This window comes from Ranitomeya imitator, chromosome 7 (genome assembly GCF_032444005.1).
Source record: "Ranitomeya imitator isolate aRanImi1 chromosome 7, aRanImi1.pri, whole genome shotgun sequence".
Lineage (NCBI taxonomy): Eukaryota > Metazoa > Chordata > Amphibia > Anura > Dendrobatidae > Ranitomeya > Ranitomeya imitator.
In genome coordinates this window covers 100832399-100858653 of record NC_091288.1, presented here as the reverse complement: position 1 = coordinate 100858653, position 26255 = coordinate 100832399, and the positions used below count along the sequence as shown (strand labels likewise).

Genomic DNA, 26255 nt, shown 5'->3' with positions numbered 1-26255 from the left:
TGAGTAGACGACATAGCTCCCTCCAGAATCGAGACGCAAACTGGGGACCCCGGTCACTAACAATTTTGTCTGGCATACCGTGTAAGCGAAAGATATGCTTGATAAACAAGACAGCCAACGCCCGTGCAGATGGTAGCCGTGGAAGAGGCACCAAATGCACCATTTTGGAAAAATGATCGGTGATCACCCAGATAATGGTGCAATTACGAGACTTGGGTAAGCCAACCACAAAGTCCATCCCGACCATCTCCCAGGGCCTGTCAGCCACGGGCAGAGGATAAAGCAACCCAGCTGGCCGTTGCCGAGGAGTCTTGTTCCTGGCGCAAGAGACACACGCCCGAACGTACTCCGTGACATCACGAGCCATATGCGGCCACCAGTATGTCCTCGCCAGTAACTCTGATGTGTCATGATCCCAATGGCAGGGGATCACAAAAAGGACAAGCACAGATACAAACAAGCTCTAGGGCGATGGAACCTGAGCTGACCGCGACCCTGAACCTAACACACAAATAAAAGTAGCCAGGGAACGTGCCTACGATGATCCTAGACGTCTCGCTCCAGCTGAAGATCTAACTTCCCCTATCAGAAGAAACACAGACCTCTCTTGCCTCCAGAGAAATACCCCACAGCAAATAGCAGCCCCCCACATATAATGACGGTGAAATGAGAGGAAAGCACATACGTAGTATGAAAACAGTTTCAGCAAAATGAGGCCCACTAAAGCTAGATAGCAGAGGATACAAAAGTGAACTGCGCGGTCAGCGAAAAACCCTTCAAAAAACCATCCTGAAATTACTTGAACTCATGTGCCAACTCATGGTACATGAAAAGCAATTTCAGCCCACTAGAGCAACCAGCAGCAGAGAATCACATATCTGCAGGCTGGACTAAAAACCAAATTAAGCAAAACACAACACAGGAAAATCCAAACTTAGCTTGTCCAGAAGGTTCTAGGAGCAGGGAGCAGAGGTAACAAGACACACTGGATACATTGATAACCGGCGAGGAAATGCCAGCAAAGCCAGGTTAAATAGGAAACTCCCATATGCTGATGGAACAGGTGGAACCCAGAAACCCAGGAAAGACAAGTCACCCAGTACCATCAGTAACCACCAGAGGGAGCCCAAAAACAGAACTCACAACACTGATGTCCTTTTAGTACCAAAATGTCCACCCACCCTGGACGAGTGCGCCCAAGAGAGAACCTCCGGTCGCAAACTAGATGGAACAAAAGTCTTGCCCGGGGGCACAGACTCCAGCGAAACCGGGGCCACGGTTCTCAAACTCTCGGTGGGGACAATAAGCCGAGGCTCCTCCTCCTCCTCCGCAGATGACACAACGGAGCGAGAGAGAGCGTCGGCCCGAATGTTCTTCTCCCCAGAAAGGAAATGGAGGGTGAAATGAAACCGGGAGAAGAACAAGGACCATCTGGCCTGGCGAGAATTCAACCGCTGAGCTGTCTGCAGATACACCAAATTTTTGTGATCTGTGAAGACTTGGAAGGGAAAACGTGCTCCCTCCAAGAGATGTCTCCACTCTGAGAAAGCCAACTTCATGGCTAGCAACTCCCTGTCCCCGATGGAATAATTCCTCTCTGCTGGTGCGAAGGTCTTGGAGAAAAAGAAGCAAGGATGCTTCCGACCTTGAGCATCCTTTTGGAAGAGGACTGCTCCAGCACCAACAGAAGAGGCATCCACCTCCATGATAAATGGCTTATCAACATCGGGGCGATGAAGAATGGGAGCGCTAGCGAAGTGTGACTTTATAGAGATAAAAGCCTTGGAGACCTCCTCAGACCACAATTTGGGATTCGCCCCCTTCTTGGTGAGGGCAACCAAGGGAGCTACCAAAGTTGAGAAGTGCGGGATGAACTGGCGATAATAATTGATGAACCCCATAAAGCGCTGCACCGCTTTAAGAGAATGGGGTTCCTGCCAGTCCATCACAGCCTGTAGTTTGGCAGGATCCATAGCCAATCCCTGGGCTGAGATGATGTAGCCTAGGAAAGTTAAGGACTCCTGCTCAAACATACACTTCTCCAACTTGGCATAGAGGGAGTTTGCCCGTAGGAGGTCGAAGACTTTGCAAACATCTCTCCGGTGGGAGTCAATATCTGGAGAGTAGATGAGAATATCATCCAGATAGACTGCGACCGAGGTGGAAAGCATATCCCGGAAGATATCATTCACAAAGTCTTGGAAAACGGCTGGGGCATTACAGAGCCCAAAGGGCATCACCAGATATTCATAGTGCCCATCCCTGGTGTTAAAAGCCGTCTTCCATTCGTCCCCCTCACGGATGCGAATCAGGTTGTAAGCACCCCGCAGATCTAATTTAGTAAATACCCTTGCTCCCCGAAGCCTATCGAACAGTTCAGATATCAAAGGCAAAGGGTATTTATTCTTAATGCTAAACTAAACCAACCTACAATACTTATGAATCCCAGAAGAGAGTATAAACCAAAAAAAACAAGAATCCCTAAAAAATAACTTTTAATAATACATCTAAAAAGACCGTTTTTTCAAAGTATAAGATAAAATAGTATTAAATGTACCTATAAAGACCCTACGTCAAGCTACAATAAGCCCTGCCTGGCAGTGGAGGTTGGCACCCTAATTTACTGCGGTAGGCGCCCCCACTCCTCGACGGCTCACCCTACCAAGCCCTAAAAGATACCTATAATAAGGAAAAGCTGGTGGGCCCTATAAGAACCTATCAATAAACAACTACCTGACAGTGGAGGTTGGCACCCTAATTTACTGCGGTAGGCGCCCCCACTCAACGACGGCTGACCCTAGGGTCCCTAACCATCCCTAAATAAAGAGATAGACAAAAGATAATGTCCCACATATCACTCCAATACCCGTGAGAAAAAACACAAAGCAGAACAAAATGCAAAAAAACTAAACACAAGAAACAACACAAAAAAAATTATATACATATGTATAATTTGTCAATGTATCAGAGGGGGCAATAAAAGATGCAATGTCTACAAAATAACGCCTCCCTCACTATCGAAATAGATAAATGTAGTTCACCTGAGTACAGGAACAAAGGCACTGTAGAGCATAATAACTAAACGAGCCATGCCCACCTAATAGAGTGCAGTCAGATGTTTAAACCCAACGGGTACATGGAGTGTAGAAAAGATATATGTTTTGTCCAAATAGGATAAAATAGCATATTAATGCCTATATTAAACAATAAGATATCATTATATACACTCCTACAGTGAATCTTGTTCAGTAACGTCCACATTAATCTCGTTTATATCTTGTTAAATATCGTCCACATTAATCTTATTAAATGTTGTCCACACTTGTACCACTGTCTTAGTGTGTCAGTGATAAGTGTAGAACACAGACTATAACATGTCCTCCAAAATAGACAAAATATGCTATGTCAATAGTCATGGAAAAACTGGACAACAAGCATATAAAGTAGCAGACAAATGTTCACACTAGCCACACTCCATAGATATAGCAGTGTTAGATCAAAACGTGGACTAAGGTAACAGACAATACACGGTAGCAAAAGAAATTGATAAAGATCACACCCAATACACATATGGAGAGACTCCTTCATGCAAACAACCGAATAAAAAGGACTCTATCATCCAATTGGTACAGTGAGATAAGTAGCAAGATATACAGCCACTAATGTACTTATCTATTCACTGGGGTCTCTCGAGGTGTAGATCACAAAGCTACCGGAATATCAGATGGTTCATCACAAGTTGCCGAAATCAGCTGTCATCATGTTGTCCCAAAACAGTGCCCGACGCGTTTCTCCCCCATAGGGAATGACGGGGGTTCATCAGGGGTAGGCAGCCACACACGAAATAGAGGAGCTGTAAAGGTGTATGCCACTCACCATATCAATCTTTATATACACTGATAGATAGTGCCGATAACCGGCTCCACGTGGAGTGAGCCGGAAGTGACGTTCTAGCGTGCGGCGCCTGCATCCAGCATAACACAGTAGCGACTGCTACATAATAGAACGGCGTTGTAATGGCCGTACCAGCCGCGCATGCGCATAGGCAGATAAATAGAAAATAAAGGCGCATCCATGTACGGCTACAAGAAAATGGCCGCTGCAGCCAAAGCACACTGGAGCGGCTTACCACATAGCCGCCGCGCATGCGCATAGGCAAATAGATAGAGGATAGGGGTGCAATTACGTACCGCTACAAGAAAACAGCTGCAGCCATACATACGTATTGCTTGCCTCATATGATGTTAGGCAATGCCTATTAAAATGCTACTACAGGCAAAAAATACCAGCGGTAAATAAAAATACACACACTAGAACATAATATACCGTATTAAAGCCACTACTAAAGTACCTATAATGGAAAGTGGCTATTTGAACAAAACGAAAATAAATACACGGTCATACAATAGTAAAATACAGAGAGAATCAACTAAATAGACCTCATTATGAACTATATAAATATATATGGCCATATGTTCATATACAGGAAAACCACGAAAAAGCAGCTAGATGAAACTAGCAAAGGATAACTGCTCATTCAGGCCAACAGGACTCATAGATCTGAGCAGGTAAATCCACCTAGACTCACGTTGTAGAATTCTCTTATCCAAATCCCCAAGTCTAGCCGAGGGAGTAATAACTTCAATGACTCTAAACGATACAGACCCAGTGTCACCCCCATGTTCAACATTGATGTGTCGTGCTATTGGTGTATCTCTCCCGTGTCTAATGTCTCCAAGGTGCTCACTAATGCGAACCCGAAATTCACGTTTGGTCTTTCCAACATAGTCCTTGGGACAGGAACACGTACACAGATACACCAAACCAACAGTTTTACAGTTCGCAAACTGCCTATTAGAAAAAATCCTTCCCGTAGCTGAACTACTAAATGTTTTAGACACCCCAATGTATTTACAGAAGGAACAGTGTCCACATTTAAAAGTACCAGTGGCTCTATTAGTTAACCACGTGCTTTGTTTTTTCGGGGGGACAAAATGACTATGGACAATACTATCCTTAATAGACCTCCCCCTCCTATATGTGATAGACGGATGTGGGGACACAAAACTGCCCGTAACAGGGTCCGATTTAAGTATCTGCCAATGTCGCTTAAAAATCTCGAAAACCCTCCTAGACTGGTCATCAAAAGTACCAATTAGCCGTGTAATGGCTGAACCATCAGTTTTGGTCTTAGGTATCAGTAGCGATGTTCTATTTGACCTACGTGCTGCAAGATAAGCAGAGTCAATCACGTCCTGCGGATATCCCCTATCTCTGAAACGATTTTGCAGTTCAAGTGACTTATACTCAAAGTCACTAAGGGAGGAACAGTTCCTCCGAAGTCGCAGGAACTGTCCCTTAGGGATACCTCTCTTTAGCGGAAAGGGGTGGTGGCTTTCCCATCTCAGTAAGCTATTAGTAGCTGTTGGTTTACGAAAAATTGTAGTACTGAGAGAGCCATCCATTTGTCTGCAAATTCTGACATCCAAGAAATTTATGCTCTGTCCCCCGATCTCGTAGGTGAAAAAAAGACCTTCAATGGTGGTATTGAGGTAATTAACGAAACCAGTAAAAGAACAGGCATCACCCTTCCACAAGACAAGAATATCATCTATGAAACGTCCCCAGAAAACAATCCTGGGGCTCCACGTTTCATCCTCGTCTTTGAAAACAAAATTATCCTCCCACCAGCCCAGGAGCAAATTAGCATATGTGGGGGCACAAGGGCTCCCCATCGCTGTGCCCCTGAGCTGGTGGTAGTACTTCCCGCCAAAGAGAAAATAATTTCGCTGCAGAACGAACTCCAAAAGTTCAAGTAAAAATGCATTATGGCGTCCACAATGCACTCCTCTGGTGTTGAGGAAGTATCCAATAGCTCCCAGTCCATCTTTATGTCGAATGCTACTGTACAACGCCTCCACATCTATGGAGGCGATGATGGTGTCAGACTCAATTATGACCCCCTCTAGTTTGGTTAGAAGGTCACTAGTGTCCCTAATATACGAGGGGAGAGCTGTAACAAAAGATCTTAGTAACCTGTCCAGGTAAACACTCGAGTTTTGAGATAAGGCATCAACCCCCGACACTATAGGGCGTCCTTTAAGGGGACTCAAGCCCTTATGGATTTTGGGCAGGGCATAAAAGGTAGACACCACAGGAAATTTGGGTAACAAAAAATTTAATTCATTTTTAGAAATGAGTCTCAAATCAAAGGCCCGTGCCAAAATACGTGACAACTCAGCAGTATAATCCATCGTTGGATCATTTTTCAGTATCTCATAAGATGATCTATCAGAAAGAATGGAAACGCACATCTGAATGTAATTACCATGATCCATGACCACAATAAATATTTATTCTTAATGGTGATGGCGTTAAGACCCCTGTAGTCTATGCATGGACGCAATTCCCCACTCTTCTTCTGCATGAAGAAGAACCCTGCCCCAGCAGGTGACACTGACTTCCTGATGAACCCTCTTGCCAGATTTTCCTGGATGTACTGTGACATTGCCTCCATTTCCGGGAGAGATAGCGGATAGACTCGACCCCGGGGAGGCTCAGCACCAGGCAAGAGGTCAATAGGACAGTCATAGGGGCGATGGGGCGGAAGGGTCTCCGCCGCCTTTTTGGAGAATACGTCTGCATACGACCAATACTGCTTGGGGAGAGAGGAAAGATCTGCGGGTACCTCAGTTGTAGCTACCTGAACGCACTCCCTCTGACACCTACCCCCACAAGATTCACCCCATCCCAGAATTCTGCCTGAGGACCACTCGATATGAGGAGAGTGGTACCGTAGCCAAGGTATTCCCAACAGGACTTCATCAATTCCCTCTGGAATGACGAGCAGAGAAATAATCTCCTGATGAGATGGCGACATGGACAGAGTAAAAGGGATGGTCTGGTGAGTTATCTGTGAGGGCAGAGTCGACCCATTCACCACTCGTACCGTTACAGGTTGAGCTAGCATAACCAGAGGTATTGCGTGGCGTTGGGCGAAGGCAGAAGACATAAAATTGCCCTCCGCCCCAGAATCCACGCAGAGCTCTACCGAGTGGGAGAATGAGCCTATAGTAATTGTCCCCTTAAAGGACAATTTAGAGGCAAACGTCGCCGTGTCTAGTGTACCTCCACCTACGACCACTAGACGCTGACGTTTCCTCGACCGCTGAGGACATCTGGTGGCTAAATGTCCAGACTGCTGGCAAACATGACAGACCCTGAGTGCACAAGCGGTCCGGGACTTAGGTCCCGCTTGTGACACTTCCCTGGCCTCATGTGACTCAGGAACAAGGACCTGAGATTCCAGAGGTTTGGCGAAAGTAGGAGCCAGCCGAAACCTCTGCCTACACTGGGCTCGCTCTAACCTCCGCTCGTTAAAACGGAGGTCAATTCGAGTGGAGACTGTTATTAACTCCTCCAGTGTGGCAGGAATCTCCCTAGTGGCCAGAGCGTCCTTTACATGGTCAGCCAAGCCCCTCCAAAATATGGGGATAAGAGCTTTATCCGACCATTCCAGCTCAGATGCTAAAGTGCGGAATTGGACGGCAAAATGACTGACCAAGGACTCACCCTGAGTTAATGCCAGCAGTTGGAGCGCAGTGTCATGGGTGACTTGAGGTCCTAAAAAGACCTGTTTTAAAGTGCTCAAAAACAGAGGAGCACTCTGCTCCACATTATCGCCACGCTCCCACAGCGGCGTAGCCCATTCCAACGCCCTGTCCGACAATAGAGACACAATAAATCCCACCTTAGCCTGCTCTGTGGGGAAACATGCAGCCAGAAGCTCGAGATGAATAGAGCACTGACTCACGAATCCCCTACAAAATTTGCTATTACCAGAAAATTTTTCTGGCAGCGGGAGGCGAGAAAATGTCGGAACAGGGGTGGCAATGGACAAAGTTGCTGCAGCCACGCTGGCAGCCTGTACAGCAACTGCGGTAACATCCACAGCTGAGGTTGCGCTCTCGAGAGCCGCCAACCTACCCTCCAGCTGCTGTATATACCGCAGGGATTGCTGTTTGTCCGTCATCACTAGCCAGACCCTGGCGCTAGTGTAATGTTAGGGCTAGCGGAACGCACCAAATAATAAGACTGATAGTGTACGGTGCGTTCGTAGCCCGGGGTCCACCGTTGTTGTGAGTTCTGTTTTTGGGCTCCCTCTGGTGGTTACTGATGGTACTGGGTGATTTGTGTTCTGCTGTCTCTGGTGTCCACCTGTTCTATTAGGATTTGGGAGTTTCCTATTTAACCGGGCTTTCTTGTCATTTCCCAGCCGGCTATCAAGGTTATCAGAGTGTTTTGTTACCTCAGCTTCTGGCTTCAGTAATCTTCAGGACAAGCTAAGTTTTTGATTTTCTTGTTCCACGTTTTGCTTTATTTTTGTCTTGTCCAGCTTGCATATAATTGTTTCTTTGCTGCTGGTTGCTCTAGCGGGCTGTAACTGCTCCTCATGTTCCATGAGTTGGAACATGAGTTCAAGTAATTACAGGATGGATTTTTGAAGGGTTTTTTGCTGACTGCGCAGTTTACTTTTGTATCCTCTGCTATCTAGTTTTAGCGGGCCTCATTTTGCTGAATCTGTTTTCATACTGTGTATGTGCCTTCCTCTCATTTCACCGTCATTATATGTGGGGGGCTGCTATTTCTGTGGGGTATTTCTCTGGAGGCAAGAGAGGTCTGTGTTTCTTCTAATAGGGGAAGTTAGATCTTCGGCTGGTGCGAGACGTCTAGGATCAACGTAGGCACGTTCCCCGGCTATTGTTATTTTTGTGTTCAGGTTTAGGGTCGCGGTCAGCTCAGGTTCCATCACCCTAGAGCTCTTTGGTGCTTGTCCTTTTGTGATTCCCTGCCATTGGAATCATGACAGAATAGCCGGCCAAAATGTTTGGGCTGAAGTAGGAGGAAAAGTAGTCTGAGGAAGTTTTTTTTTTTTTTTTTCTCTCCTCTGAGGTTGCTGCCTAGCCTTAATTGCAGCCAGGCTGATTTTTTTTTTTTTTTTTCCTCCTCTTAATCCTTGAATGGCTCTGACCTTAGCTGTTTATCATGGACGTCCAGAGTTTAGCTTCCAGCTTGAATAATCTTGCTGCTAAGGTTCAAAATATACAAGATTTTGTTGTACATACTCCTATGTCTGAACCTAGAATTCCTATTCCAGAGTTCTTTGCTGGAGATAGATCTAGTTTTCTGAATTTTAGGAACAATTGCAAACTGTTCCTTTCTTTGAAATCTCGCTCTTCTGGAGACCCTGCTCAGCAGGTTAAGATTATTATATCTTTCCTGCGGGGTGACCCTCAAAATTGGGCATTTGCATTGGCACCAGGGGATCCTGCGTTGCTTAATGTGGATGCGTTTTTTCTGGCATTGGGTTTGCTCTATGAGGAACCTAACCAGGAGATTCAGGCTGAAAAAGCTTTATTAGCTCTCTCTCAGGGGCAAGATGAAGCAGAAATATATTGTCAAAAATTTCGGAAATGGTCAGTGCTTACTCAGTGGAATGAGTGCGCCCTGGCTGCAAAGTTCAGAGATGGCCTTTCTGAGGCCATTAAAGATGTTATGGTGGGGTTCCCTGCGCCTACGGGTCTGAATGAGTCTATGACTATGGCTATTCAGATTGATCGGCGTTTACGGGAGCGCAAACCTGTGCACCATTTGGCGGTGTCTTCTGAACAGGCACTTGAGACAATGCAATGTGATAGAGTTCAGTCTAGAAGTGAACGGCAAAACTATAGGCGGAAAAATGGGTTGTGCTTTTATTGTGGTGATTCAGCTCATGTTATATCAGCATGCTCTAAACGCACAAAAAAGGTTGATAAGTCTGTTGCCATTAGTACTTTACAGTCTAAGTTAATTCTGTCTGTGACTCTGATTTGCTCATTATCATCCATTTCCGTATGTAGATTCAGGCGCTGCCCTGAGTCTTATGGATTGGTCATTTGCCAAGCGATGTGGGTTTAGTCTTGAGCCTCTGGAAGTCCCTATTCCTTTGAAGGGAATTGACTCTACACCTTTAGCTATGAATAAACCTCAGTACTGGACACAAGTGACCATGCGTATGACTCCCGTTCATCAGGAGGTGATTCGCTTCCTGGTATTGTATAATTTACATGATGTTCTAGTACTTGGTCTGCCATAGTTACAAACTCATAATCCAGTCCTTGACTGGAAAACAATGTCTGTGTTAAGCTGGGGATGTCAGGGGGTTCATGATGATGCACCTCCGATTTCTATCGCTTCATCTACTCGTTCTGAGGTTCCTGTATTTTTGTCTGATAATCGGGAACTTTTGGCCATGAAGTGGGCATTTGAGGAGTGGCGTCATTGGCTGGAGGGTGCTAGACATCGTGTGGTGGTCTTGACTGATCACAAAAATCTGATTTACCTTGAGTCTGCCAGGCGTCTGAATCCTAGACAGGCTCGTTGGTCACTGTTTTTCTCTCGTTTCAATTTTGTGGTTTCATACCTGCCAGGTTCAAAGAATGTGAAGGCGGATGCTCTTTCTAGGAGTTTTGTGCCTGACTCCCCTGGAAATTCTGAGCCCACTGGTATCCTTAGGGATGGGGTGATTTTGTCGGCCGTCTTCCCAGACTTGCGACGTGCTTTGCAGGAGTTTCAGGTGGGTAAACCTGATCGTTGTCCGCCTGAGAGACTGTTTGTTCCGGATAGTTGGACCAGTAGAGTCATCTCCGAGGTCCATTCTTCTGCGTTGGCAGGTCATCCTGGAATATTTGGTACTAGAGACTTGGTGGCCAGGTCTTTTTGGTGGCCTTCCTTGTCGAGGGATGTGCGTTCTTTTGTGCAGTCTTGTGAGGTTTGTGCTCGGGCTAAGCCTTGCTGTTCTCGAGCCAGTGGATTGTTGTCACCTTTGCCTATCCCGAAGAGGCCTTGGACGCACATTTCCATGGACTTTATTTCGGATCTCCCTGTCTCTCAAAAAATGTCCGTCATCTGGGTTGTGTGTGACCGCTTTTCTAAATTGGTTCATCTTGTACCCTTGCCTAAGTTGCCTTCCTCCTCTGAGTTGGTCCCTCTGTTTTTCCAGAACGTGGTTCGTTTGCATGGGATTCCGGAGAACATCGTTTCTGACAGGGGATCCCAGTTTGTGTCTAGATTTTGGCGGACGTTCTGTGCTAAGATGGGCATTGATTTGTCCTTTTCGTCTGCATTCCACCCTCAGACGAATGGCCAGACGGAGCAAACTAATCAGACCTTGGAAACTTATTTGAGGTGTTTTGTTTCTGCTGATCAGGATGACTGGGTTACCTTTTTGCCGCTGGCCGAGTTTGCCCTTAATAATCGGGCTAGTTCTGCTACCTTGGTTTCTCCTTTCTTTTGTAATTCGGGGTTTCATCCTCGTTTTTCCTCTGGTCAGGTGGAGCCTTCTGATTGTCCTGGAGTGGACATGGTGGTGGATAGGTTGCATCAGATTTGGAGTCATGTGGTGGACAATTTGAAGTTGTCCCAGGAGAAGGCTCAGCAGTTTGCTAATCGCCGTCGCCGCGTGGGTCCTCGACTTCGTGTTGGGGACTTGGTGTGGTTGTCTTCTCGTTTTGTTCCTATGAAGGTCTCTTCTCCTAAGTTCAAGCCTCGGTTCATCGGTCCTTATAGGATCTTGGAAATTCTTAACCCTGTGTCGTTTCGTTTGGATCTCCCGGCATCGTTTGCTATTCATAATGTGTTCCATCGGTCGTTGTTGCGGAGGTATGAGGTACCTGTTGTTCCTTCGCTTGAGCCTCCTGCTCTGGTGCTGGTGGAGGGAGAATTGGAGTATGTTGTGGAGAAGATCTTGGATTCTCGTGTTTCCAGACGGAAACTCCAATATTTGGTCAAGTGGAAGGGTTATGGTCAGGAGGATAATTCTTGGGTGGTTGCCTCTGATGTTCATGCTGATGATTTGGTCCGCGCTTTTCATAGGGCTCATCCTGGTCGCCCTGGTGGTTCTCGTGAGGGTTCGGTGACCCCTCCTCAAGGGGGGGGTACTGTTGTGAGTTCTGTTTTTGGGCTCCCTCTGGTGGTTACTGATGGTACTGGGTGATTTGTGTTCTGCTGTCTCTGGTGTCCACCTGTTCTATTAGGATTTGGGAGTTTCCTATTTAACCGGGCTTTCTTGTAATTTCCCCGCCGGCTATCAAGGTTATCAGAGTGTTTTGTTACCTCAGCTTCTGGCTTCAGTAATCTTCAGGACAAGCTAAGTTTTTGATTTTCTTGTTCCACGTTTTGCTTTATTATTGTCTTGTCCAGCTTGCATATAATTGTTTCTTTGCTGCTGGTTGCTCTAGCGGGCTGTAACTGCTCCTCATGTTCCATGAGTTGGAACATGAGTTCAAGTAATTACAGGATGGTTTTTTGAAGGTTTTTCTTGCTGACCACGCAGTTTACTTTTGTATCCTCTGCTATCTAGTTTTAGCGGGCCTCATTTTGCTGAATCTGTTTTCATACTGTGTATGTGCCTTCCTCTCATTTCACCGTCATTATATGTGGGGGGCTGCTATTTCTGTGGGGTATTTCTCTGGAGGCAAGAGAGGTCTGTGTTTCTTCTAATAGGGGAAGTTAGATCTTCGGCTGGTGCGAGACGTCTAGGATCAACGTAGGCACGTTCCCCGGCTATTGTTATTTGTGTGTTCAGGTTTAGGGTCGCGGTCAGCTCAGGTTCCATCACCCTAGAGCTCTTTGGTGCTTGTCCTTTTGTGATTCCCTGCCATTGGAATCATGACACACCGTGCAGAGATGGAACCTGCTGCTGAGTAATGATGGACTATATGGCGGTACTCATAAGTATACTCGCATGGGTTAAACTTCACCCAACGTGAAGAAAGCGATCCTGTTGCGTCACAGGATCGCGGTACCGCACATAGAAGGCGAGCAAGCAGTCAGCGAACTTAACCCCAACTAGGATTGAAGTCCGATTAGACCACTTGCTGACACAACACCGCAACAGGGTGTGTTAGGCAACTCTTATAATTAGAGCACCGAAGTGCGAACTGTGCCGTGCTGGCAGGCACCACTAAGCACCCAGACGTGGGTCAGGAAGCGCACTACTGGCGCGTGGTGCCGCACTGGCGGTCACAGCAATAGACGCTGATACGTGTGTGACACGTTGAGTGATTTGTCGGGCGCTAGATAGCAGCCATACTCCATACGCGAACAGTCATACAATAGGGTAGGGGTATTTAATGAACGACTTGCACTCACAACAAACACACGTATTCAATTGTACACTAGCGCATGGCCGTGCGGTCATGCGCAGTTGATATAATTGCAGGACAGGAAGTGGCCACAGAAACTTTGCCCTTCCAGGGCCTGCCAAGAGGACCAATGGAATGCGCTGCAGAGCCAGAGCACATGACCCCCGATCTCCAACGGGAGATCTTGCTCTGGGCATGCTCAGTGTGCGCAAACAAGGACTTAGTCCCAGGGAAGTCCGCTCGCCGCTGACCAGCACTGACTTTAATGGCAGGAGCTGAAGAAGCAGCAGTAACTCTTTGTACAGAGTGAGAGCGAGCAAGACACTGGGAGCGACGTCCCTGCTGAGCAGACTCCACTGCGGCTGGAGGAGAATGGGAGACCGCAGCGGAGACGGGTCGAGATTCCCCCTGTGCAGCAGAGGAAACTCAACTCCTAACATGCGGGTCGCCGATATGTAGGCATGACAACCCGCGGTCTGCAGAAGACCCGTGTGGCTGTCACTGCCGGATTGCTATGAGCGCAGCCCATCAGTCGGCGCTCATAACAAGTGATCATTTTAGCTCCATAGAGCAGGGCGGAAGCAAGCTTCTAATAATCACATCTTCTAGTCTCCCTTGGAGACTATTGAAGCAAGTAAAAAAAAGTTTAAAAAAAAAAAAAAATATGAAGTTCAATTCACCCCCCATTTGCCCCATTCAATGTAAAACAAAATTATTTAAAAAAAAATCATATTTGGTATCACCGCATTCAGAAATGACCGATCTGTCAATATACAAATAGAATTAATTAAATCACTAAATGGCGTAACAAAAAAAAATCAAAATGCCAGAATTACATACATTATTTTGGTCACCGCGACATTGCATTAAAATGCAATAATGGGTGATCAAAAGACCGCATCAACACCAAAATGGTATCTTTAAAAAACGTCATCTTAAAACCGCCTCACCAACCACCCGAGCTGCCGCCTCACCAACCACCCGAGTCGCTGCCACGTCACCAACCTCCCGAGCTGCCACGTCACCACTGCCAGAGCTGCCGCCTCACCAACCACCCGAGCTGCCGCCTCACCAACCACCCGAGCTGCCGCCTCACCACCACCAGAGCAGCCGCCTCACCACCACCAGTGTTGCAGCACACCGACCTCCTGTCTCTTCCCCATTATCCCGAAGAATGTAATTCCGCAAGGACAGGGTCCTCTCCTCACTGTACCAGTCTGTCATTGTAAATTTGTTTACTGTTAACGATATCTATAACCCTGTATGTAACCCCTTTTCACATGTACAGTACCATGGAATTAATGGTGCTATATAAATAAATAAATAATAATAATAATAATCTTGTCACACAATAAATCAGCACTTACCCAGCCCCAGATCACGAAAAATGTAGATGCTACAGGGTCTCGGAAAATTGTGATTTTTTTTTTTTTTACAAACATTGGATTTTTTTTTCACCACTTAAATAAAAAAGAATATAGACATGTTTGGTATCTACAAACTCATACTGACCTGGAGACTCATAATGGCAGGTCAGTTGTAGCATTTAGGGAACGTGATAGAACAGCAATATAAAAAACTATTGAGGAATTGCACTTTTTTACAATTTCACCACACACAATTTTTTCCCATTTTGTAGTATTTTATACAGCAAACCCAATAGTGTCGTTCAAAAGTACAACTCGTCTCACAAAAAGCAAGCCCTCAAATGGCCATATTGATGGAAAAATAAAAAAGTTATGTCTCTGAGAGAAGAAGGGGAGCAAAAAACGGAAACTTAAAAGTGGAAAAACTCAAGGTCGAGAAGGTGTTAAAGCACAGAAAAACTTTACATTATGAAGTGTAGGTGTGTTAGTTACATACAAAACCTCTTAGAGACACCAGTAGGGATGTGACAGGCAGCAGATTCTAAAATGTACCTTTTCATTTTGCATGTATTTTTATATGAGGAAACTGTATACAGAAAATCTATGCCCTTTAGTGTAGTAAAAAGTTATACTGAAGCCATTTCGCCTACAAATGCTATAAAACCTCTAAATTGGAGAAACCATGTAAACTGTATTCTCGATGGGATATGCCTCAGATTTAGCGCTAAACTTTAGTGCTGTATTAAGCACATTAATTGTTCCCTCAGAGGGTTAAGAACGCCTCTCTTTTGGAAAATAAAAATCGATTCTAGCAGATTACCATGCCTGCGAATTTAAGATGTAAGACAGATAAAAAGGAATCCTGCAGAAATGTTCAAGGTCGCTACAGTTATTAAATGAGGAAGGCATGAATGTATTCATAAAGGATTCATTATTGTCAGCTTTGACAGGGGAGGAGCTGCTATATATTTCTTATTTAGGCGCTAGCTTAAAACCGGCATCGTTAAAACTCTTTCATGTTACAACAGTTTTCTATGTGAATTGTGATTGCCCACATGGAGATGAATATATTTCGATGTGCCAGCCATCAGTCTTCTTTTTCATCTAGGGACCAGGTTTTACAAATCATCCCAGAGCATAAGGACCAAGTTGAATGCTTTCAGCGTGTATGCAGGACCTTCCAGGTTGGTATAAAAGATGGCTATACTCAGGGAGAAAAACAGAAATAGAAATATTGTGACAAATATTGTTGCGCAGATTTTTTATTGTTATTAATGAAATGATAATTCTCTAGTGACCCCAGCCTTATACCTTCTATTATGTAATGTTCTTCCGTAATTTGTTTGACTCATCCTTTTATTATCCCTGAAATAAATGTAACATCTGATATGTCACTGTAATCATACAAGCTAGAGAGGAACCAATATATTTGGGTGGAATTTAAATGCAGATGTTTTGTAATTCCACTCTTTGCTGTTTCAGCAAAATGGCGACCACTGGCCAACATTTTTCTGAGCCTTGAGAGGCCATCAAAAGGTTAAAAAATACTTATACTCACATTACCACTAACCTCTCAGGGCCTCTCAAGTTAGGCCGGGACTTCCAGCCCTGACAAAGGAAGATTCTGTGCATGGAGAGACCCTAGAGCTTTATTCCGTGTATTGGAATACAAACAGTTGTTTTTCTGTTTACTACCTTTACATAATAATTGCATGTTTCTTATGCAAAAAAAAAAAATAACCACAACATGCTACCATTTGCTTTTTTTGCTTTCAATATTACAACACATTTTTAATAGAACCATTTTAGGGTATAAATAAATTATATTTTAGTTATTTTTGGTGGGGTTGGAGAGGATGTGAGAGTTGTTTTTTGTGTCTTTAAGTTATTTTTGTTCTTTGCGCACCATGTAGTTTAAGTATTGTGTTTATATTTTCATTTCATCACTGTGAAAACTTTCTTTGAAATAAGTGCTATTACAATTTTTTTGTTGGTGGGGATACCGATGAGCATGGTGGTACATACAGTACAGACCAATAGTTTGGACACACCTCATTTAAAGATTTTTCTATATTTTCATCGCTATGAAAATTGTAAATTCACACTGAAGGCATCAAAACTATGAATTAACACATGTGGAATTATATACTTAACAAAAAAGTGTGAAACAACTGAAAATATGTCTTATATTCTAGGTTCTTCAAAGTAGCCACCTTGTGCTTTGATGACTGCTTTGCACACTCTTGGCATTCTCTTGCTGAGCTTCAAGAGGTAGTCACCGGGAATGGTTTTCACTTCACAGGTGTGCCCTGTCAGGTTTAATAAGTGGGATTTCTTGCCTTATAAATGGGGTTGGGACCATCAGTTCTGTTGAGCAGAAGTCTGGTGGATACACAGCTGATAGTCCTACTGAATAGACTGTTAGAATTTGTATTATGGCAAGAAAAAAGCAGCTAAGTAAAGAAAAACGAGTGGCCATCATTACTTTAAGAAATGAAGGTCAGTCAGTCCGAAAAATTGGGAAAACTTTGAAAGTGTCCACAAGTGCAGTGGCAAAAACCATCAAGCGCTACAAAGAAACTGGCTCACATGAGGACCGCCCCAGGAAAGGAAGTCCAAGAGTCACCTCTGCTTCTGAGGATAAGTTTATCTGAGTCACCAGCCTCAGAAATCGCAGATTAACAGCAGCTCAGATTAGAGACCAGGTCAATGACACACAGAGTTCTAGCAGCAGACACATCTCTACAACAACTGTTAAGAGGAGACTTTGTGCAGCAGGCCTTCATGGTAAAATAGCTGCTAGGAAACCACTGCTAAGGACAGGCAACAATCAGAAGAGACTTGTTTGGGCTAAAGAACAGAAGGAATGGACTTTAGACCAGTGGAAATCTGTGCTTTGGTCTCATGAGTCCAAATTTGAGATCTTTGGTTCCAACCACCGTGTCTTTGTGCATGCATGGACTCTACATGCCTGGTTCCCAACTGGAAGCATGGAGGAGGAGGTGTGATGGTGTGGTGGTGCTTTGCTCGTGACATTGTTGGGGATTTATTCAAAATTGAAGGCATACTGAACCAGCATGGCTACCACAGCATCTTGCAGCGGCATTCTATTCCATCCGGTTTGCGTTTAGTTGGACCATCATTTATTTTTCAACAGGACGATGACCGCAAACACACCTCCAGGCTGTGTAAGGGCTATTTGACCAGGAAGGAGAGTGATGGGGTGCTATGCCAGATGACCTGGCCTCCACAGTCACCAGACCTTAACCCAATCGAGATGGTTTGGGGTGAGCTGGACCGCAGAATGAAGGCAAAAGGGCCAACAAGTGCTAAGCATCTTTGGGAACTCCTTCAAGATTGTTGGAAGACTATTTCCGGTGACGACTTTTTGAAGCTCATCAAGAGAATGCCAAGAATGTGCAAAGCAGTCATCACAGCAAAAGGTGGCAACTTTGAAGAACCTAGAATCTAAGACATATTTTGAGTTGTTTCACACTTTTTAAGTATATAATTCCACATGTGTTAATTCATAGTTTTGATGCCTTCAGTTTGAATGCACAATTTTCATAGTCACGAAAATACTGAAAAATCTTTAAATGAGAAGGTGTGTCCAAACTTTTGGTCTCTACTGTATGTACATCCCGACTGTGGTACCACCTATTGACATCACATTCATGTAGTTGTCCTACAGTATAGCAGGTCAGGATACTATTCTATCCCTGTTACACACCTGTATTGCTTTGGACTCTCAAAGGCCCCACATTGACTACCGCCCTGACAAATGCAGTACCTAAACTTTATATTCAAATTGCTAAATTTTGTTCCTGTTTCCTTCCTCAAGGGTCTTATCTTCATCTCCTCAGGGGGCTTCTGCAAGATGGGACCATCCTTTTCTAATGGTCTGGGGCATTACTATCACTAAAGCTCCCATAGTTCTATGGTCACATAATGCTCTTAAGGGATAGTGAGCTGCAAGTTCTCTTTAGGCTGCTTTCACACATCAGTTTTTTGGCGTCAGGCACAATCCTTCGAATGTTGAAAAAAACGGACCCGTCACAGATTGTGAAAAACTGATGCGACGGATCCATTTTGTCAACGGACCCGACTAGCTGATCCAGCTAATTGGATCCAACAAGATTGGAGCATGCTCAGATAAAATATCCATCATTTAACAGATCTGGCACCATAGGCTTCCATTCTAGCAAACAACAGACGGTGAGTGATTCGTCGCTGTCCATTTTTTCAACGGACCCAAAAAAGTTACTATGTCCATTTTTTTTTCAGCCGCCGGAAAGCCAATTTTCGACGGATCCGGCAAAAAATTTAAGAAATGTGAGACCATCCGTCGCAATCCGTCGCTAATACAAGTCTATGAGAAAAAAAACGGATCCGGCGGCAACTTTTGCTGGATCCGTTTTTTTCAGAATTCGCCGGATTGAGCCTAACGGCAAAAAACTGATGTGTGAAAGCAGCCTAAGTCTGGAGATTAAACTGCATGGAAAAGATAAGGTTTTTAAAGCCTCCTACTACTCTGGAAATTTGGAAACTTCTTAAGGTTTACTGTATAGTAGAGATGAGTAGATCGATTCACAGGACTCGCGTTCAGCATCCAGGTCAGTAGCACCTCGCTGCTACATGGGAGGCTGGCGAATCTCTTACCTTCAAGCATCCATTGCATAGTTATTGATTTGTCAGGGCTGGCACATCTTCATCTGTGCGACATTACACACACGGCATTGTGCCAGCCCTGGCTAATCAAAAGTCATGCCGGGGACACCAGAAGGTAAGAGATTCGTGGGCCTCCCATCTAGTGGCCAAGTATCACTGACCTAGACGCTGGACTGGAGTTCCGTGATTTCATCTACTCATCTTTACTGTATAGAAAACAAGTGCGACTATTAAATGTCTCCGTATAGCTGTAGCCCATGTTAGGCTGCATTCACAACTGACAGTTTTGATAGGCCATAAGGCTTTCCAAGTGAAATAACTCTTTTGCTACAAAATGAAGTAATCAACGAGTAGCCACACCATGTGAGAACTTCATAGGAATTAAAAATATATATATATATCAATGAGAGGATCTAGTATCCAATTTCTAGTATACAATTTCTAGTATACAATTTCTATATCAATGAGAGGATCTAGAAATTGGATACTAGTACTTTTATGTTAATAGACGGGACACAAATTAGCTTTTTCCTTCCAGAAAAGAGCTGTTTCATTTCAACGAGAACAGCACTCCTCAAAAAAAAAGAGAAGAGGGCCATTGTTTCCTGCTCATCATCAGTAAAAAACAGGATATTAGTGGACTGGATGATTGGCTCCTGATCCTGTCTTCAGCCACCGATTTCAGGACCAAACTACCTGTTTACTGACACAGATCTATTTTGACCAAATTTCTGACCCTGCAACCTAACCATTAATAGGAGACTATCCTGTGGATTGCGACCTATGAGTTCAGTCAGTAAAGTTCACATTTATTAGGATTTAAGGTAAAAAAATGGGAGGATACCTCACTAAAATGCCATGTTGTTGTGAATCTTTGCAATAATGTCCACAAGCTGTTTGTCACCTGAGTACCAACTGTTATCTAGCCATAGAGAGACTGTCTTGGGACACAAATGTAATACAGTTTTTAATAATCATAATATGAAGATCAAACATATGATGTGAACAGAATCTTGGTGACCCTGCAACCTGAAGCATCATATACCTAGTCCTCACATAAGAGTGGAGATTCTCATAGCAACATCAGATTCAGACTTAAAAGAGGGTGGGAAAACTGGTTAATTGGTATGCATTTTGTATGGAGGCCATTGCTAATGTCAATTTAGAACACAACAGAAACATTCTGTCACTACTAGTGTTGAGCATTCCGATACCGCAAGTATCGGGTATCGGCCGATACTTGCGGTATCGGAATTCCGATACCGAGATCCGATACTTTTGTGGTATCGGGTATCGGTATCGGATACATAGAGATGTGTAAAATAAAGAATTAAAATAAAAAATATTGATATATTTACCTCTCCGGCGGCCCCTGGACTCAGCGCGGGTAACCGGCAGGCTTCGTTGTTCAAAATCAGCGCTTTTAGGACCTGAGAATCACGTCCCGGCTTCTGATTGGTCGCGGGCCGCCCATGTGACCGCCACGCGACCAATCACAAGCCGCGACGTCACCGCAAGCTATTAGCGCGCTCATTTTTGAAAAATGAGCGCGTTAATGACTTTCAAAGACGTAGCGGCTTGTGATTGGTCGCGGCCACGCGACCAATCACAAGCCGCTACGTCTTTGAAAGCCATTAACGCGCTCATTTTTAAAAATGAGCGCGTTAATAGCTTGCGGTGACGTCGCGGCTTGTGATTGGTCGCGTGGCCGCGACCAATCACAAGCCGCTACGTCTTTGAAAGTCATTAACGCGCTCATTTTTCAAAAATGAGCGCGCTAATAGCTTGCGGTGACGTCGCGGCTTGTGATTGGTCGCGTGGCGGTCACATGGGCGGCCCGCGACCAATCAGAAGCCGGGACGTGATTCTCAGGTCCTAAAAGCGCTGATTTTGAACAAAGAAGCCTGCCGGTTACCCGCGCTGAGTTCAGGGGCCGCCGGAGAGGTAAATATATCAATATTTTTTATTTTAATTCTTTATTTTACACATCCCTATGGATCCCAGGGCCTGAAGGAGAGTTTCCTCTCCTTCAGACCCTGGGAACCATGAGAATACCTTCCGATACTTGATGTCCCATTGACTTGTATTGGTATCGGATATCGGTATCGGCGATATCCGATATTTTTCGGGTATCGGCCGATACTATCCGATACCGATACTTTCAAGTATCGGACGGTATCGCTCAACACTAGTCACTACTCAGCTGTCGGGTGACCCAGGACCAGGGGCTCCTTCCCTGTCCCGAACACTAGGGGGCACCCTAGCTTGCCCTATTCCCTGGGATACTTCTGAAGGTGAAGATGCCGGGCCTCCACCTTTTGCCTTGCCATCAGTCTGTTTCCTTACCCAACCCAGGGAAGAGGGGAGCTGCCATGCACCACAGTACACCAACCCGACAAACAAGGCAACATGAACAATGGTAAATGAAAATACCAGGCATACAAATATTCACTCACGTATAAAAGAGGAATGCCCCAGAAATTGGAAGATGGAGAAAAAACAAAATAAGAAGATGGAAAGGAATTATCATACTTACAAGTCCACACAACAGTCACATAACTCCTCCAAACTCCTTCTCAACACAAGCACCAAAACACCTCTCCTCCAAGCCATGCAGCATAAGCTAGCTCTGACAATGTGTTACAAACAGCTCCCAATTATAAAGGGGTTAGGAGTGGCTAACCAAGCTCAGCTGGGAGCAAAGACTCCCAGAGCTCCCAACATGGCTGATTAACTCCTGTACTGCCAAAAGAAATAAACACCATTTAAAAAGAACAGAAGTGCTTCTTTTCAGTGCAGGAGTAGGAGCAATCAGACGCTGCGGTATTCTAGGTCCTCTCTGTTGCAGTAACCCTGTGGCATATTCCTTCCCTTGGAGAAATGTCTGTTGTGAATTCTGTGGCTGAGTTCACTTCTGTGGTCACAAGTGGTATTGCAGTCTCTGGGCTTCCTCCCTCAGGTGTTTTGGTGAGCTCGTTGGCTGCCTTGCTATTTAGCTCCACCTGAGTCTGTCTTCCTTGCTCCTTGTCAATGTTCCAGTGTTGGATCTGAGCTACTGCATCTTTCCTTGGGCCTGCTGCTCTGCTAGATAAGTGCTTCTAGTTTGTTTTCTGTTTTTTCTGTCCAGCTTGCTATTAACTTTTGCTGGAAGCTCTGAGAAGCAAAGGGGTGCACCGCCGTGCTGTTAGTTCGGCACGGTGGGTCTTTTTGCCCCTTTGCGTGGTTTTCGTTTTAGGGTTTTTTGTAGACTGCATAGTTCTCTTTGCTATCCTCGCTCTGTCTAGAATATCGGGCCTCACTTTGCTGAATCTATTTCATTCCTACGTTTGTCTTTTCGTCTGACCCTCCCAGACTCCTTTTCCATACATAATGTATTCCATAGGTCGTTGTTGAGGAGATACGTGGCACCTATGGTTCCATCTGTGGAGCCTCCTGCCCCTGTTTTGGTGGAGGGGGAATTGGAGTATATTGTGGAGAAGATTTTGGATTCTCGTGTCTCTAGACGGAAACTCCAGTATCTGGTCAAATGGAAGGGTTATGCTCAGGAAGATAATTCCTGGGTTTTTGCCTCTGATGTCCATGCCCCAGATCTTGTTCGTGCCTTTCATGTGGCTCATCCTGGTCGGCCTGGGGGTTCTGGTGAGGGTTCGGTGACCCCTCCTCAAGGGGGGGGTACTGTTGTGAATTCTGTGGCTGAGTTCACTTCTGTGGTCACAAGTGGTATTGCAGTCTCTGGGCTTCCTCCCTCAGGTGTTTTGGTGAGCTCGTTGGCTGCCTTGCTATTTAGCTCCACCTGAGTCTGTCTTCCTTGCTCCTTGTCAATGTTCCAGTGTTGGATCTGAGCTACTGCATCTTTCCTTGGGCCTGCTGCTCTGCTAGATAAGTGCTTCTAGTTTGTTTTCTGTTTTTTCTGTCCAGCTTGCTATTAACTTTTGCTGGAAGCTCTGAGAAGCAAAGGGGTGCACCGCCGTGCTGTTAGTTCGGCACGGTGGGTCTTTTTGCCCCTTTGCGTGGTTTTCGTTTTAGGGTTTTTTGTAGACTGCATAGTTCTCTTTGCTATCCTCGCTCTGTCTAGAATATCGGGCCTCACTTTGCTGAATCTATTTCATTCCTACGTTTGTCTTTTCTTCTTGCTAACAGTCATTATATGTGGGGGGCTGCCTATTCCTTTGGGGTATTTCTCTGAGGTAAGTCAGGCTTGTATTTCTATCTTCAGGCTAGTCAGCTCCTCAGGCAGTGCCGAGTTGCATAGGTAGTTGATAGGCGCAATCCACTGCTGCTTATAGTTGTGTGAGGATAGATCAGGTACTGCAGTCTACAGAGATTCCACGTCTCAGAGCTCGTCCTATTGTTTTTGGTTATTGCCAGATCTCTGTATGTGCGCTGATTACTGCACGCTGTGTTGCCTGATTGCCAGCCATAACAAATGTCCCACGTTAGCCTCACTCCCAGATAATTTGTCTATTGTCTTCATCTTATATATGGTTAAACTGTATGAGACATACCATCATATGTAGCCAAATATGACCACCATAGATATTGGTAAATACAATGTGTAAATGTAGCTTTGTTGATGGGCCATCTAAAGTGTTCTACCACAGAGCCTTTTATTAGACCTCATTACTGCAGATTCACCTGGCTTCTTGTGAATTACAGATATAGAGTAATTAATGTGGAGGGAAAGCAATTAAGCATGGCATGCGTGTAGCGCAGTAAATCTCAGCCTGTCCTTCTTCATACTGAATACTAATGACCATTATTCCTAGGTATCATTCATTGTGAGCCTTGTTCTGTTCATAAACTGCATGATGTGTGATTTATTATTATTATTATTATTATTTTCCAACAGTTGGATCTATGGAAGCCTCTCCAGCCAGAAGATATCAATGTCAGAAGTGTAGTGCATGTCAGGATCCCATCCATTGCTCTGCAGCCCGTGAACGAAGCCATGCTTCACTGTTCACTATCTTTTAAGTAAGTGAACTGATGTGAGTTGAGCAGTTTTAATCTTCTAGACTTTGGTTGGAATTGAGTATCAGTCATGCAGTGACACGCTGAAGTGGAGAGTGCACATCAGGCATGTTCGAAGGTGCAGAAAACAATCTACTTTTACACAGGCATTATTATTTTCAATCGCAAGATTACTATACAATCAGTACTCAAAAACAAAAAAAAAGAAAAGTTCAGAGCAAGCAATCTTTTTGGCTCAGGGAAGGAAAATTATATGAAAGACCAATAATATTGGATCTATCCTCTCATATTTCCTTATTGTAAGGACCTATAAGACAGCAAGACCTCAGATATATCTTTATAGCCATTCCTAGACACTTACAGTATGTATAATACACACTAACCATACACACGGGCCACACGGGAGTCACAAGGCAGCAACTGGGGAATACTGTCACGTTATACAGCTCTGGCAAAAATTAAGAGACCACCAATTCAAAACCCTGTCATGGGCAGCCCAATCTCCAGACCTGAACCCCATTGAAAACCTCTGCAATGTAATCAAGAGCAGGGGTGTCAAACTGCATTCCTTGAGGGCTGCAAACAGGTCATGTTTTCAGGATTTCCTTGTACTGCAAAGGTGATAATTTAATCACCTACGCAGATAATGAGTTGGTGATTAAATTATCACCTGTGCAGTACAAGGAAATCCTGAAAACATGACCTGTTTGCAGCCCTCGAGGAATGCAGTTTGACACCCCTGATCAAGAGGATGATGGATAGTCACAAGCCATCAAACAAAGAAGAACTGCTTACATTTTTGTGCCAGGAGCAGTGTGAAAGACTGGTGGAAAGCATGCCAAGACGCATGAAAGCTGTGATTAAAAATCATGGTTATTCCGCAAAATATTGATTTCTGAACTCTTTTTGAGTTAAAACATTAGTATTGTTGTTTCTTAATGATTATGAACTTGTTTTCTTTCATTATTTGAGGTCTGAAAGCACTGGGTTTAAAAAAAAAAAAAAACTACAAAATGTATTTCTTGGAAATCCAGAGACATGTTGTCAGAAGTTTATAGAATAAAGGAACAATTTACATTTTGCTCAAAAATATACCTATAAAGAGAAAAATCAGACAAACTGAACATTTTGCAGTGGTCTCTTAATTTTTGCCAGAGCTGTATATGCGTCTGATAGCTTACTTTTCTTCATTCTTGGCGTTAGGTTTTAGATAGAATGGGTGTTTTTAAAGGGACCCAATAAAATAGTTTCTGTGTCCGGTTAGGAATGATTTTAGCCTGATCATACCCACCAACAACCCTCCCTATCAAAGAGATGGACATTTAAATTTTAACAGGCAAATACAGGATTTTTCTGAAAAAGAATGGATATAATATTTTTTGAAAATATTCTCACCTGATATCAAAAACAACATGCGCATGACTACAGTTAAAGAATTATGCAGTCATTCTGACATGGATATTCAAAGTAAGTACACCAGCCTACTTGCTAAGAGATCTATTTTATAATGTATTCGGTTGTTATTGTGAAATCTGGTAACAGATTTGCCTTAACTGTCAGAAAACAAGGCCAGGTAACACCGTGTTGTGTTTAAAAGTGTGTGCTGTGAACTTCAACATATGTTTAAAGCAGATCTATCAGTTGAATATGTTTCCCTATGTAAATATAGAGCATTACAGCCATAAGTCAATTGTCTATAAGCCAATATGCAAATTGTCACTTCAGAGAGGAAGACTACTTGAACTCTAGTGCCACCAATTGGATGGCGCAATCCTAAAAGCCAATATCGACCCTTTAACCCCTTCAAGACATTGCCCTTTTTCGTTTTGGCATTTTTGTTTTTCGCTCCCCTCATTCCCAGAGCCAAAACTTTTTAATTTTTCCATCAATATAGCCATGTGAGGGCTTGTTTTTCGCGGGACAAGTTCTAATTTTGAACAACATCATTATTTTTAGCATGTCGTGTACTAGAAACCGGGAAAAAAATTCCAAGTGCGGTGAAATTGCAAAAAAGTGCAATCCCACACTTGTTTTTTGTTCGGCTTTTTTGCTAGGTTCACTAAAT

The 26255-nt window shown here is 44.3% G+C and overlaps 1 protein-coding gene across 5 annotated transcripts in view; it reads left to right on the top strand.

Moving 5' to 3' along the window:
- Window positions 1–26255, top strand: part of CPO (carboxypeptidase O) — a 600072-nt gene that overhangs the window by 416216 nt on the left and 157601 nt on the right. For all 5 annotated transcript variants that reach the window (XM_069733693.1, XM_069733695.1, XM_069733697.1 and 2 more), the window contains 2 exons: window positions 15660–15735; window positions 24069–24193. In XM_069733693.1, the coding sequence (XP_069589794.1) occupies window positions 15660–15735; window positions 24069–24193 (201 nt within the window). The remainder of the gene's footprint in view (window positions 1–15659; window positions 15736–24068; window positions 24194–26255) is intronic.